Genomic DNA, 13967 nt, shown 5'->3' with positions numbered 1-13967 from the left:
AAAAAAGGAGGCAAATTTCCCTGGGATAACTGGTACTTTGGCAGGCGGGGAGTATTTCCAGGGTGGCTGAACTTTGCAGCCTCTTCAACAGACAATTTCCCACTAGACAATTTGCCTTCCTTTATTCCCTCTCTCCACCCGGAATCTTCAGGAACGGGCATGAGGCCCGTGCATCTGTACAGTTTAGACTTCTGTGAGGTACAGCCTTCCTTTCAAGAGGATCTAGAACTCTTGGGGCCGCAGAATTTTACTGTCCCGAGAAGCCAGAGTTGCTTGAAGCTTGGCTCAGAATTCCAAGGGTGTTCCGAACTCTCTGGGGCCCAGAGGGCCAAGCTCAGGAGTATATGGAGACCTGGGAGACTGTGGCTACGCCCAAGGCAGAATGATGAACGCGATAACATCTTTACGGTTTGAAGGTGTATGAGATAATGTCACTACACCGGAGCAGCGCCTCAGCCTGCACGCCTATCGGAGTCTGCAGCTGCGACACGTAGAAGTTGGCCACGTCCAGGTCAGTGGCTCCGAAGTGAGCGGTCACATGCACACCCTCGTGCAACGTGAAGCTCACCTGGCGCCCCACCATGGCCAGCAGGCTGCGGAGGTAGCGCTCCCGAAGGGCGGCTCGGGCCCGCTGTTCCTGGGATTCCCGAGATTCTTGAGACTCTGGGATTTCAGGAACCACCGGCTTCAGGGGAGCTCTGCGTCCGTCGGGGGCAAAGCCTCGGCTCAAGCCATCAGGGCCCCGGGGGAGCCGGAGCACGGGCACAGGAATGGTCGGTGGAGTCTGCATTATCCTGGCTGTTGGGTGAAGAAAAAGAGCAGGGAGCCATTATGGGGAGTGTGGGGCTACAGGAAGAGGAAAGCCTGGGAGCAGGGGACTGTCTACCCCACCTCCACTTAACCTGACCAAAACCCAATTCCTGAGTCTCCCTCCTAAAATCTGTGCCACCCCTCAGCCAGTCCCCCTCTTCCCAGGAACTGGCACCACCATTCATGAGGTCCATGACAGCAGGGCCTTTGCCTGCTTTTATCACAGCTTTATCCCCGGTCCCTGGCAATAAAAATATTTGTTGAAAGAACAAGTCCTGGCCTCCTCTCTTCTCTCACACACAGCCCGTCCAATCCATCATGAAATGCGATCTTCCAAACAAATTCCCAGTCACACAGGAGTCAGCTTGAAAGGGCCAAATCCATGAGTCCATACTTACTTACTATAAATAGATAAATGAAGAATACATAAAGGGGGAGAGGGAAAAATCCGCATCGTACAGCGGCAGCTAAAATTGTCAGAGGATGCTAAAACTTGTCAGTGAACGTTTCAGAAGGTCCAGGATATCTACAAAGCCTTAAAGTACCTCCTCACAAGATATTCCTTGTAAAGACTAAAGAGTAACTTTATGGTGGAGAAACCTGGTGGACACCACCCTAACTTAGGCATGAAAGCCAACATGTGCAGTAATAGGACAAACAAACACCATGTGCATCCTGATATGATACACTGACAGGGCACCACTTCTGTGGTATTCCTGCCAAAAACGGACGACCTGAATCTAATCATGAGGCAACTCAAATTGAGGGACATTCTACAAAAAAAAAAAAAAAAAAAAAAAAAAAAAAAAATTAGCCTGTTCTTTGAAAATATCAAGATCATAAAAGACAAAGAAAGAAATACTTGGGCGGGGGCGGGGGTGTGTGTAAGTTCCCTGGTGGTCTAGTGGTTAGGATCTGGCACTTTCACTACAGTGGCCGGGGTTCAATCCCTGGTCGGGGAACTGAGGCGGCCAAAAAAAAAAAAAAAAAAAAAAAGAAACACTCAGGGGGAAAATATATTTTTTTAATTAAAAAAATATGTGTACGTGTATTCACAACCTAATAGTTCTCACTGCCAACATCTCGGTCCAGCCACCGTCACTTCCTGCCTGGACTACTGAAGTCAACTCCTCACTGGACTCCCAGTTCCACCTTCACCCCTGCCAGTTTGTCCGCACACACGGCCAGAGGGACCCTGTTAACACCTGAGTCAGATCACAGTCCTCCTCTGCTCGGAGCCCTCCCCTGGCTTCTGTCTTGCTCCGAGTCCAAGCCAAAGTCCTCAAGGCCCTGAGTGCTCCAGACCCTGCCAGCACCCTCGCCGAGTGCAGCACTTACCCTCTCCACCCGGCCACACTGGCCTCCTCGCTGGGCCTCAGGCACACCTGGCGCGGCCCCATGGTGGGCCCTGGTACTTGTGGTCCCCTCTGCCTGTACCTCCTCTCCCCTTCCCTGACCACCCTGCCTTCAAGATCTACCCCTCAGCCCCCTCCATCCAAACGGGCTTCCTCATTCTTTGTCGCACACACCACTCCTGCACATGACGTTGTCTATTTATTTTTCTGCTTTGGTCTTTCTCCCTGCGAGATGGCTGCCTCCCCACAGGCAGTGAGTGACCTTGCTTCCTTCACACTGCTGTGCCCCCAGCTCCCGAACACTAAGTGGCACAGGGACCAGGCTCCTTAAATACTGTTTCTGCTGGAATGGATGGAGTGGAGAGTGAGCTCCCAGGCCTGCTTAGCTGGGTGACCTCAAGCAAGAGACAGTTTCCTCTTCCATTGTGTGGAGGCATGACACCAACGGCCGGCCACCTTGCCTTGTTATCAGGATTCAACAGGCTCATGCGGGACGGGGCCCATTATGTACTAGGTTCTCCATAAAAGTTACAGTTGAATACCGACTGTATTAGTATCAGTATTGCTGTGTGACCTAGGGTAAGTTGCTTAAACGGTCTGTGCCTCCGTTTCCCCATCTATAAAATGGGGGTGATAAGAGGACCAACCTGACAGGGTTGTCACAGGGACTAAATGACCTAACAAACGTGCAAGTTAAGCACTGGCCTGGAACATATTACATGCCACTGCGCTGAGGTGTTTGGGGGTTTCTTTGGGTTTTTTTGTTGTTGTTTGGGGTTTTTTTTGTTTGTTTTGGGGGGTTTGTTTTTATTGAAGTATAGTTGGCTTACAATGTTGTGTTAGTTTCAGGGGTACAGCAAACCGCTTCAGTTATACATATGTATGTGTATATATATATATTCTTTTTCAGACTCTTCTGTCTTATAGGTTATCACAGAACATCGAGCAGCGTTCCCTGTGCTGCACAGTGGGTCCTTGTTGGTTATCTGTTTTACATATAGTAGTGTGGTGATATGTTAATCCCAAACTCTTAGTTCACCCTCCCCGGCCACTGCGCTGCTGCTGACTGCATGCAGGGAGATGCCGGCTTTGTGAGTAGGAGGAGGGAGAGAGAAGGATCTATGTTTCAGGCAGCTGCACCCCTCCCCTCCCTGTGGCTCAGCCCCCTCTTCTCTCAAGTGATTAACTGAAGTGACTGACACGCATCAGGCACCCAGCGTCCCGTCCCGCGGCCACTCACCGTACAGGGGTGCTTGGGATTTTGTCGTTTTTCTTGTGAGGCTCTTCCTGTCTCTGCAGCTCAGCTGTCAGCTCCTCGCAAGAAAGGATCCTGCAGAGCACGGACCAGGGCTTCTCAACTTCGGCACTACTGACAGTTGGGCCTGGACCATTCTTTGTCGCATTGTAAGGTGCTGTCCTGTGCATAGGGGTAGGGTTTGGGCAGCATCCCTGGCCTCTACACGCTAGATGCAGGAGCGTCCCCCACCCTTACCCCAAGCTGCAACAACCAAAAATGTCTCCACTGGTGAATACTTTAGTAGGAGAACTACAACACAATAAAGCCATTAAAAAAAAAAAAAAAAAAAAAAAGATCTCCGTATATTACCAAATGTCCTCTGGGGGACAAAAAAAAAAAAAAAATCTCTGGTTCAGAACCACTGATGCAGACAAACAGATGGACGGTGGGTAACAATGACTACTGAACACATGAACATATTCACAGGCTCACGGACACTCAAAGCGGGGCAGTTTGGGCTTCCCTGGTGGCGCAGTGCTTGAGAGTCTGCCTGTCGATGCAGGGGACACGGGTTCGGGCCCCGGTCCGCTGAGCCTGCGCGTCCGGAGCCTGTGCTCCGCAACGGGAAGAGGCCACAACAGTGAGAGGCCCGCGAACCGCAAAAAAAAAAAAAAAAATGTTAGATCCTCCCTCAGGAATCTGAACTCCCTCTCCTAGCCTTACTGTCACGCACTCCCCAAACCTCTTTCTGTCCCTGACCCGGATCTTTCCCAGCCCCTGTGTAACTACCTGCCAAGTCCTCCTGATAGGACACCCCCGCTGCTGGCCCAAATCTTATTAGCAGAACGTATAGCAAAGGTCAGCAAATCTCCTTTGTAAAGGGCCCAATGGTAAATATTTTAGGCTTCAAGGGCCTGTCTCTGTCTCTGTCACAACTACTTAACTCTGCCAGAGTAGGAGGAAAGTGGCCAGACAATACAGAAACACGTGGAAACATGGCAGTGCTCCAATAAAACCTTACTTATTGGGACACTGATATTGAATTTTATATCCTTTCATGCGCCACAAAAGATTTTGTTAGTTTTTCAACCACTTAAAAATGCAAAACCCACTCTTAGCTCTTGAGCCATATGAGAACCTGCGGCAGGCCACAGCTCACCACCTGGCATAGGGGATGACGGTGTGGTCTGGGGGAGAGCGGGTGGGTCCCAGCCCTCCCACATTCACTACAAGGGGTCTGGGCAGATCACTGCAAGTCTAGGAACAGCCTCCCTGATCCGGTTCCTCATCCGTGAAATGAAACATTAAAAAAAGACCTCCTAGGGCTGTCAGGAAGATCTTTCAGGGGGAGGTTGCTGATCACACAGGCAAAGGACATCCGCAGTGTCCTGGACTCTTTGCTTTCTCTCCCACCCACATCCAACCCTTCAGTCAAGTTTGTCAGCTCCACCCTCAAAAATGCATCCAGAATCTGGGAACTTCTCACCACCCCTACTCTGCCCCTTCCTTGGTCTAGTCACCATCACCTCCCACCTGGACTATTTCTGTAGCCTCCCCCCTGGGCTCCTGGCCTCCACCTTCACCCCAGTCTGTTCCCCACACCGCTGTCAGAGGGATCTTCCTGTTAGAACTAAGTCTGATCACACCCCTCCTCCGCTCAGAGGCCTCCCATGGCTCCTATCCCACCCAGCGCAAAAGCAGAAGTCCTCACGGTGGCTACAAGGCCCTATCACCTCTCTGACCTCATCTCCCATCCTTCTACCCTTTGGTCACCGGTGTCAGTCCCTGAAAATGCCAAGCACATTCCTGCCTCAGGGCCTTTGCACATGCTGTTCTTACTGCCTGGAACCCTCTTCCATTTGGGAGACATATATATATTTCCACATACATGACTCACCTTCCTCCCTTACTTCATTCAGCTCGCTGCTCAAACATCATCTTTACAGGGAGGAAAATAATAGCCCTTTCACCCTGCAGTATCTTTTTTTCCCACAGCACTACCACCTCCTGACAATATGCATTTAGTTGTTTGCCTATGCGCTGTCTGTTCTGCCACAGAACATAAGCCTTCGAGAGAAGGGACATATCTGATTACTTCACAGCTCCATCCCCAGCCCCAGTCAGGGCCTGGCAACTAGGGGGAACTCAGTAAACATTTGTGGAAGGATTCACTCCCCCTGTTACCTGAGTGCCTGCTCTTTGCCTGGCCCACGCTGGGTGGTGCTAAAGACACAGCTGGGAGTGAAAGAGCCCAGCCCTGCCCTCCTGGGCTCACAGTCCAGTGGATGACACATACTAGGTCTCCAGACAATGACAACCCAGAGTGGGCAGGGCCGGAATGAAGGAGCCCGGGGGCCTCAGGAGCCCAGAGCAGACACCTGGCCCTGCCTGGGGGATAAGAGGTGGTTTCCAGGAAGAGGCTCAGGAAAGATCTCTCTGATAAGGTTACTTTGGAGCGAAGACCAGAATGAAATGAGGAATTGAGCCATGTGGAGATCTGGGGGGAAAGCATTCCAGTTCGAGGGAGCAGCAAACGCAAAGCCCATGGAAGGGAGACTGAGGCACAGCAAGGAGGCCAGTATGCAGGAGGCTGGGGCAAGGGCAGAATGTGCAGGGGCTTGAGGACTTGGGTCTCTCCCGGGGCTGGTTCTGAGCAGAGGAGGGGCAGGGTCTGACTTCCGGTAATCACAGGATCCCTCTGCCTGCTGCAAGAAAGAATGGACTGTGAGGGCAAAGGGAGAAGCAGACAGCCTGGTGAGGAAGCCACTGCAGTGGGCGGTGTGGAAGATGACAGGTGTCTGGGACAGGGTGGGTGGGGGGGTGGGGGGAGAAGTGATTGGATTAGGCTATCTTTTGAGGGTTGAGAGCCCTCACTATTTGCTAATGGACTGAGCAAAGCCGAGGAAGACTCCCTGGATTTTGCCTGATGGGCAAGACCACAGTGAATGGAATTAATGGGATTGCTACATTTTCATTATCTCACAACTACTGGCTGTGAATGAGATTAAAGGATATATACACTTTCTAATGTATCTGACCACTGCATTCCCAGTTTAGTCAAGGGTCATCAGCTCCCAGGGCTTTCTCCCAACCTAGGTTAACACTTAAGTATTTTAGGAGAAACACTCTCTTCTCTAGGGCTAGTACTTAATGAAGGACTGATGGGAATTATGCAAGTGGCCAAAGAGTTATTATGTTCAATCCCTGGATAAAACAAAATTAAACACGTTTAATTACATGACTAATTAAACATGTTAGTCTTGTTTTCTCCATTAGGGAGGAAAAAAAAAAGATTTGGTCATACCTGCACAAGCCCCATTTTCCCGAAGAGGAAACTGAAGCTGGACGATGCCAAATCATTGACTGGGTGCAAGCTTGTGATTGGTAGGAAAAGGGCGCAAACCCAGGCTGGTCTGATAACAGAGTCAGGGCCATCACCCCTGCCCTATGCAAAAGGGCAGTTTTTTCAGCCAGCATAGGGGAGCCGTTGGAGGTTTGGGAGTCAAGGTGTGACCTGATAAGAAACTGGTTTGAGAAAGGTCACATAGGGTGTGCCAAAGAAGCAAAAGCAGGCATTATCCATTCTCCCTGGGGACCAAGCCTGAGAGTCCTTTATCCTGTCAGTCTCCAAGCCAAGGGTTTCCTGCCCAGGTTTCAGGAAAAAATGTCCAAACCCCTTTCCCACTAGAAAAACTAAAGTGCCCATCGCTTTGGTCAATGGCAGGGCCAGGAGATTCACAGACTTCCATCCCTAGGGCCTCAGTGCTCACCTTCTAGAAAATGGGAACGATCCGTTCAGTGGACAGACTAACCCTTCAGTTGCCAGGTAGAGAACCAGCTGAGTTACCAGCTTAACCGAGATACTGACCAGCCTACACCCACCTCATGGGTGGGCCCTGTCTGGATGCAAATTAGTTAAATGGGCCACACACACACACACACACACACACACACACGCACCCCGTGAGGATCGGGACCCCAAACGCAGAATCCCACCTCCCCATCCTCCGCCCACTGGGCTGGTCAGTTTCCTTTCAATTCCGCCCTGGCCACGCATCGCTCTCCTTTTCTTACACTAAATAGGTCCTCCCGGCCCTCAGGCGTCCACTCCCCACTCCCCCTGGGCTGGACGTTCTTCCCACCTCCCGGCTCAGATTAGGCGAGCGATTCCACTCCAGGAAAGGCGGGAGTCTCAAGACTGCAGCCGTTATTAGTTATAGTATCGTCGTCGTTATTGTTTTCCCGAGGGGGTGCATTCCGCCCCCACCCCCACCCGGGGAGCGGGAATGTGTGCGCTGCTGCGTTCGGAACCAGAGTCCCGGGTGCAGGCGTTCGGGGACCAGAACGTCCCAGTAGCCGGCGTTGCAGGCGCGGACTTGACTCTTGCCGCCACTCCCGGTCTTGCACGCGGGTGGGCGTCCCGGGCCGGTGCCGGGGAACCGGAAAGTGCTCGCGACCCACCAGCAACTATCCCGCACTCACCGAGGTCCGCAGCGGCTGGAGCCCCCACTTCCGCCGGCGCCCCAGCTGCAGAGGCCCGGGCGGGCCGCGAGCCGCCGAGCCTGGGTTCCGCCCGCGCCGCCACCGCCCCACGTGGTCTCGGGCGGGCTCGCGGGCTCGGAAGCCAGCACAGACCCGGGCGCCACCCCGCCAGCGGCTTGGCCCAGCGCTTAGAGCTGATCCGCCAGTCTGCGAGGTGGGGATGTCCAGGATTGAGGCGCCTCCCGTCTGAGTTAAGCGCAGATGGGACTTGGCACCCCCATCCCCGTACATGTGCACACTCCTACCCCTCACCTCCAGTCCGAACCCCGCCTTCCCTACTTGATCATGCTCTCAGCAGCCAAGCACCAGGCAAAAGCCTTGGAGAGCAGCAGCTGGGAGAGACCAGAGGCGGTCATTCCTGCAGCCCTCCCTGCAGCCCCATCTTACACAGCGGGAAACTGAGGTCCTGAAAGGCAAAATGTATGGCCTGAGGTGGAAACGCGCTGCTGTGGGCTCAGAATTCACTTCTTCCACACGGTTTCAGTAAGGCAGGGACTTGTGGGCCTTGGCTTCCCAGCGGACCCCCAAGACCCGGTGCCTAGTACGCAGACCATCTGCAAATATCTATTGAAAGAATGCACATAGCAGGAGCTCAATACACAATTTGTTAACTGAACTATGAACGCTTAGGGGCTCTATTTGTGAACAAGACAGACTTGGCTCATGCCATCTCAGAACCTACATTCTAGGGAGGCTGAGAGGGACACCACAGGTTATTACATGAACAAATACATCCACAGGATCCTTCAGGGCTTGACAAGGATGTAAAAGGAATAAAATAAGGGCAATGGGATAATGGGTGGCAGGGTTGGGGGAGGTTGGGTGGTCAGGGGAGGTGGCACTGAAGAAGGAGCCACCTTAGGTAACAGATGGGAAACCTGAGGCCCAGGAGGGAACTGGGGACAGATGGAGGTCATGGAGTGTAAATTGTAAGGCCCTCAGCAGGGTGGGGCTCCTTAGATCCTGTGGTCAGGGAGGTCCTCTGCTCTCTGGAGGACAATTGAGCTGAGACCTGAATAACAATATGAGGAACCCTCAGGCCTGCAGTGGAGATTAGCATGTGAAATTCCCTCAGTGCTGGGCTTGGGGACACGGCAGGGGCGGACTGACCCTGGCTCTGACCTCAGGGGGCTTGTGTTGGGGGAAGGGGTGAGAGGACAGTAAACAAACAGTTCTAGATCTGATGTGGTTGGTGCCAGGAAGAAAAGAAAACTTGCAGGGTTGAAGGGTGGGGCAGGGTGTTGATGCCACTTCAAATAGTGATCAGAGAGAGCAGCTTTGAGGAGGGAAGTTCGAGGAGGCCCCATCCGAGGGAGGCAAGACGGTTGGCTATTTGGTTTTAAAGACGATCCCAGGTCTAAGAGCAGAGTCAATGAACATGATCACGACCCTCCTCTGCTCAAAACCTTCCCAGGGCTTCCATCTCAGAAAAGCCAAAGACTTGAAAGTGGTCAAAAGACGCCCTTGGAGCTGACCTCGTTTTCTCACAGAGCTCAATCAATACAGAACTTAATCACTACAGAACTCCTCGAATATGCAGGCCCGACATGGGGAGAAAATTGAGGCCCACCCGTCACCCCAGTAATCCTGTCCCTTTATAACCCTTCCTGGATTTTTTTTTGTTTCCTCCATGACAGGTGTCACGGAAGGCACTCTGTATTTTACATAGTTACCTTGTTGAGAGTCCTGTCTCCCTGAACGAATAAACTGCATGAGGCCAGGGTTATTGTGTTTTGTACCCTGCTGCATCCCCAGTACTTGGTCCAGAACCTGGTGCATAGTAGGCGCTCCATCAATGTTTGCCCAAGGAACTTTTATTGTAATGCGTTTAATGGAACAGACCAGATTACTATCAGGCGCCTAGGTAGAAACGTGGCCCCTACCATTTTCTCTCTTGGGGGTGTGTGTGGGCACCTTGTGCCTCAGTTTCCACCAGCCCGAAAACGGGATCAGGAATAGCTGTTTCTATGCGTGTTTGTGTGAACTCGTTATGGTTAACATTGGATCACTTAGAGAAACGCAGGGGGCACGGTCCAGATTAAGTTTGGCTGAGGGTGGGGCAGTCCTCTCGCGTCAGGCCCCGCCTCGGTGGGCGGGGCCACGGGCCGGGCCTGCACGTGTAAGAGTTCGCCGCGGGTCGCCGCAGTCACTCACCTGGGCGCCTCGGTGTGAGCGCGCACGGCTCGCGAGTCCTCCGCCCGCCAGTCCGCCTGCCCGTGACCCATGTCCCGCCGCAAGGCCGGCTGCATGCCTCGCCGAAGAGAGCCCGCTCCCGCCGCCAACTCAGACGACGAGATGGAGATGCCGGACCTCTTCATCGATGTGAAGCTCGAGCCGGACCCGCGGCCCCTACAGGCCCGGCGGCTAGGGCCCTTCAACCCGAAGGAAATGCCCGCGCCGGGGCGGTTCGAGGGCGAACCCCGCCACTCCCCCGGCCCCGTGCCCGCTGGCGGCCTCTTCCACGCCCTGGGCCTGCGCAACCAGTGGGCGCCGTGGACGCCGCTGACCCAGAACCTTCACGGTGAGCGCCCCCTGCCCCTGCCCCTGCCCCGGGCCCGCCTCCCTACCCCCCGCCCCGTCTCGTGGGACCTCCTTCTCCGGGCGCCGCCCCCCACCCGCACTAACACCCCTGCCTTATTTTCCTCGCCAGGTCCTGCCCTCCAGCCCCCCTTTTGACCTTCGGGTTTCCCCTCTCCCTCGGAACCCCCAGGCCCCATCCTGGCCCCACCCCACGCTCACCACCCGCTTCCTCCCTGCAGAGCGCCAGCCGTGGACCGACAAACACCCAGATCTGTTGACCTGCGGCCGCTGCCTGCAGACCTTCCCGTTGGAGGCCATCACTGCTTTCATGGACCACAAGAAGCTGGGCTGTCAGCTCTTCAGAGGCCCCAGCCCCTGCCAGGGCTCAGGTGAGTAAAGCCGGAATGCACTCCCTGGTCTCAAGTTCAAGGGCCCAGCTTCCTGTGGGAGAAGGGGCTGACCTGGACAGGCGGGGCAGTGAGCACTACTTCCCCTTTCTGGCTCCCCACCGGGTGCAGCCTAGGCGTGGCCAGAGCCTGCCCTGTCCTAGGGCTGAGACTAGTGGTGGTGAGGGGGGTGGGTGAGGATGGGGGCTGGGCAGGGAAGCAGGGCCACCCACAGGGTGTGGCCAGCCCCAGAAGACTGGTCTGGGGATTTGCCATACACACCCCCCCCAATCTGGTTTCACTTCTCCTTCCCCTTGGCCAGAAATAACTGGCCAGGTGGCTGGACCAGTGTGGCAGCAGGGGGCACCTCTGGGGAGGGCAGCGGCCTGGGGGAGGGGAGCTGAGGCCAGCTGGACCGGGGGGTGTTGTCACCCCCTCCACCTCTTTATCACTTCTGATTGAGGTGCTGGGCATTTGCTCAGAGCCAGGGAAGGGACTTCTGGTTTCCCTCCCTGATGGAATCTCCCAGCCTTGCATGCTGGGAAGGCCCTGTTTTGAGCCAGGTCCTGGGTCTCTGGATACCTGGGTTCCTCCCCTTGGGTAGGAATTAAAACTCTTAACTTGGTACTAGACTCTTGGCGAGCTGAGCTTTTGGTCAGCATTGATTATGGGGCTCATCCACAGCTCTAAATTTCCAGTCTCTGGGCCATGTGCTCCTGGGATTTGTGAGAAATGGAATTATATTCAGGGCTGGGCCAGGGAGAGGGTCCTGTGGTGGGAGGCCGGGGAGGAGGAATTATGATTGGCTCAGCTGTAGAGTTAGAGCCTGGTGGGCAAAGGAGGGGCTTGTGATGGGATCATTAGAACAGTACACTCTTAGGTGCTTGGACTTGGCAGAATTGTGGACACCTCAGCTAGTGTTTACTGAGGGCTTGATGGACCACAACTCTCAGCTGGTTCTGAGCTCACAGCAAGTCTAAAGGGAGAAGACCCCTAGGATCCCCATATTCTAGCAAATGAGGAAACTGAGGCTCAGAGAGGGGTATTTCTTGCCCAAGGTCACACAGCTAGGGAGCAGGAGAGCCAGCTGGAAGTCAGGCCAGGCTGGCCGTCTCCAACCCCACCTATGCTCTTGACCCTGGTGTTGCATCAGGAAAGCCACCCCCATCCAAGACATAAAGGCAAACAGATCTGGCAGTACCTTACTGACAGTACCTGGAGTATCTTGATTTGGAGGACTCTCAGTTTGGGTTCCATGCAGAGGGAGGGGAACCTGGCTCACCGTCCACACCCCTACCTCTCTAGGTGGCTGCTAAGCCTTCTCCCCATTTAGACCTTGGCCCCCTCTTCTGTAAGGCAGGAAAAGGGGATCATGCATGGGACCCAGGAGCCTGGGGCCTGGCACAGAAAACCCACTCAGTTATCAAGAGCTGTTTTGATTATTAAACCAATTGTTTTTCTTGAAAACCTCTATCTCCCACTCCCTGGGTTTCTGGATTGAAACCCCAGCTCCACCCATTCCTAGCTAGTGACCTTGGGAAAAGGTCTCTTTGCCTCAGTTTTCCCATCTGGAAAATGGAGGTCTTATTTCCTGTCTTGAAGGAAAGCTGAGAGGGAGCTGAGCGTGGCAGGTGCCTAGCACACTGAATTGGGTCACCTGCTCAGCAAGGCCTTCCTAACCCCAGTAATAAAATAACACCCCCCCCATCCATCACTCTGCTCTAACTTTTAAGTTTTTCTTGAAGATTTTTCAAACACAAAGAAAATCCCCCAGTACTTATCCTCCTCGCTTCTTGTCTGTCCGCCCACCTCTCTGAACACAGCTTCCTGAGCGCAGGGAGTCTTGCCTTTTACAGCTGCTTCTCAGCTCCTGGAATAGAGCCTCTCCCCCAGCTGGTGTCCAGCCGGCAGCTGTGAACAGCAACTGCCGACTTGCCTGACACACTAACCCCTGGCCCTTCTCTTCTCTGCAGAACGTGAGGACCTGAAGGCCTTGAGCTGCCTCCGCTGCGGCCGACAGTTCACGGGAGCCTGGAAACTGCTGCGCCACGCCCAGTGGGACCACGGACTGTCCATCTACCAGACGGAACCCGAGGCCCCAGAGGCCCCGCTGCTGGGCCTGGCCGAGGTGGCTGCTGCCGTGTCGGCGGTGGCGGGGCCAGAAGCCGAGGCCAAGGGCCCCCGGCTGGGTCCTGCCCGGCGGAGCCCCACCTGCCCCGTGTGCAAGAAGACCCTCAGCTCCTTCAGCAATCTGAAGGTGCACATGCGCTCACACACTGGCGAGCGGCCCTACGCCTGCGACCAGTGTCCCTATGCCTGCGCCCAGAGCAGCAAGCTCAACCGCCACAAGAAGACCCATCGGCAGCAGCTACGGCCCCAGAGCCCCTGCGTGGCCGATGCCAGTCAGGAGCAGGCCTCCGCCGCCCCTCCGGAGCCGGCCGCCCATGCCGCTGCCCCGGCCAGCATCCTCCCGTGCAGCGGCGGAGAGGGGGCCGGAGCAGCCGCCACGGCGGGGGTCCAGGAACCTGGGGCTCCTGGCGGTGGGGCCCAGGCGGGCCCCGGCGTGGACGGCTGGGGAGCTGACACCAAGGAGCAGAGAACTGACCCTGAGAAGAACCAGAAGACGTCACCCAAGAAGACGCTGAAGCCAGCGGGCAAGAGCCGGGGGCCTGGTCCCGGGGGCAGCTGCGAGTTCTGCGGGAAGCATTTCACCAACAGCAGCAACCTGACAGTGCATCGGCGCTCGCACACGGGTGAGCGGCCCTACGCCTGCGAGCTTTGCTCCTACGCCTGCGCCCAGAGCAGCAAACTCAACCGCCACCGCCGCATGCATGGCCTGGGGCCTGGCGGGCCCCGCTTCAAGTGTCCCCACTGCTGCGTGCCCTTCGGCCTGCGGGCCACCCTGGACAAGCACCTGCGGCAGAAGCACCCCGACGTTGTTGGGGACGCCTAAGCCATGGGAATGCCCCCTGCGGTGCCCCGCACCGCCGTGAACCACTTCTGTGACCTCCCTGTCCTTCCCCTGCGAGTAAATCCTCCCTCCCCACAGTTACACAGGCGTTTGGACTCTGGCTTTCTTGGGGTGTCTGAGGTGGGGCGGGAGGCTTCACTCCTTGG

The 13967-nt window shown here is 55.1% G+C and overlaps 2 protein-coding genes across 9 annotated transcripts; one reads left to right on the top strand and one right to left on the bottom strand.

Moving 5' to 3' along the window:
• Positions 1-15: 15 nt before the first annotated feature.
• On the bottom strand, positions 16-10943 carry GEMIN7 (gem nuclear organelle associated protein 7). 8 transcript variants are annotated; one of them, XM_081215947.1, is made up of 3 exons: positions 7885-7980; positions 3406-3582; positions 16-798 (listed from the first exon to the last, which is right to left on the bottom strand). In XM_081215947.1, exon 3 carries the CDS (start codon positions 788-790, stop codon positions 404-406), a length of 387 nt encoding a protein of 128 aa, XP_081072073.1. In that variant the 5' UTR covers positions 791-798; positions 3406-3582; positions 7885-7980; the 3' UTR covers positions 16-403. The 8 variants fall into 8 exon arrangements, with proteins under 8 accessions (XP_081072073.1, XP_081072074.1, XP_081072072.1 ...); XM_081215948.1 differs by having other exon boundaries at positions 3406-3479; XM_081215946.1 differs by lacking the exon at positions 7885-7980 and adding an exon at positions 7545-7873.
• On the top strand, positions 10108-13837 carry ZNF296 (zinc finger protein 296). The gene is made up of 3 exons (XM_081215941.1): positions 10108-10465; positions 10704-10853; positions 12824-13837. The coding sequence occupies exons 1-3, from the start codon at positions 10168-10170 to the stop codon at positions 13801-13803; spliced, it is 1428 nt and encodes a 475-aa protein (XP_081072067.1). The 5' UTR covers positions 10108-10167; the 3' UTR covers positions 13804-13837.
• Positions 13838-13967: the final 130 nt, after the last annotated feature.

Source organism: Mesoplodon bidens (genome assembly GCF_964165515.1).
Source record: "Mesoplodon bidens genome assembly, chromosome: 18".
Taxonomy (NCBI): domain Eukaryota; kingdom Metazoa; phylum Chordata; class Mammalia; order Artiodactyla; family Ziphiidae; genus Mesoplodon; species Mesoplodon bidens.
The sequence above is the reverse complement of the archived record's forward strand: the minus strand, read 5'-3'. Positions and strand labels throughout refer to the sequence as shown.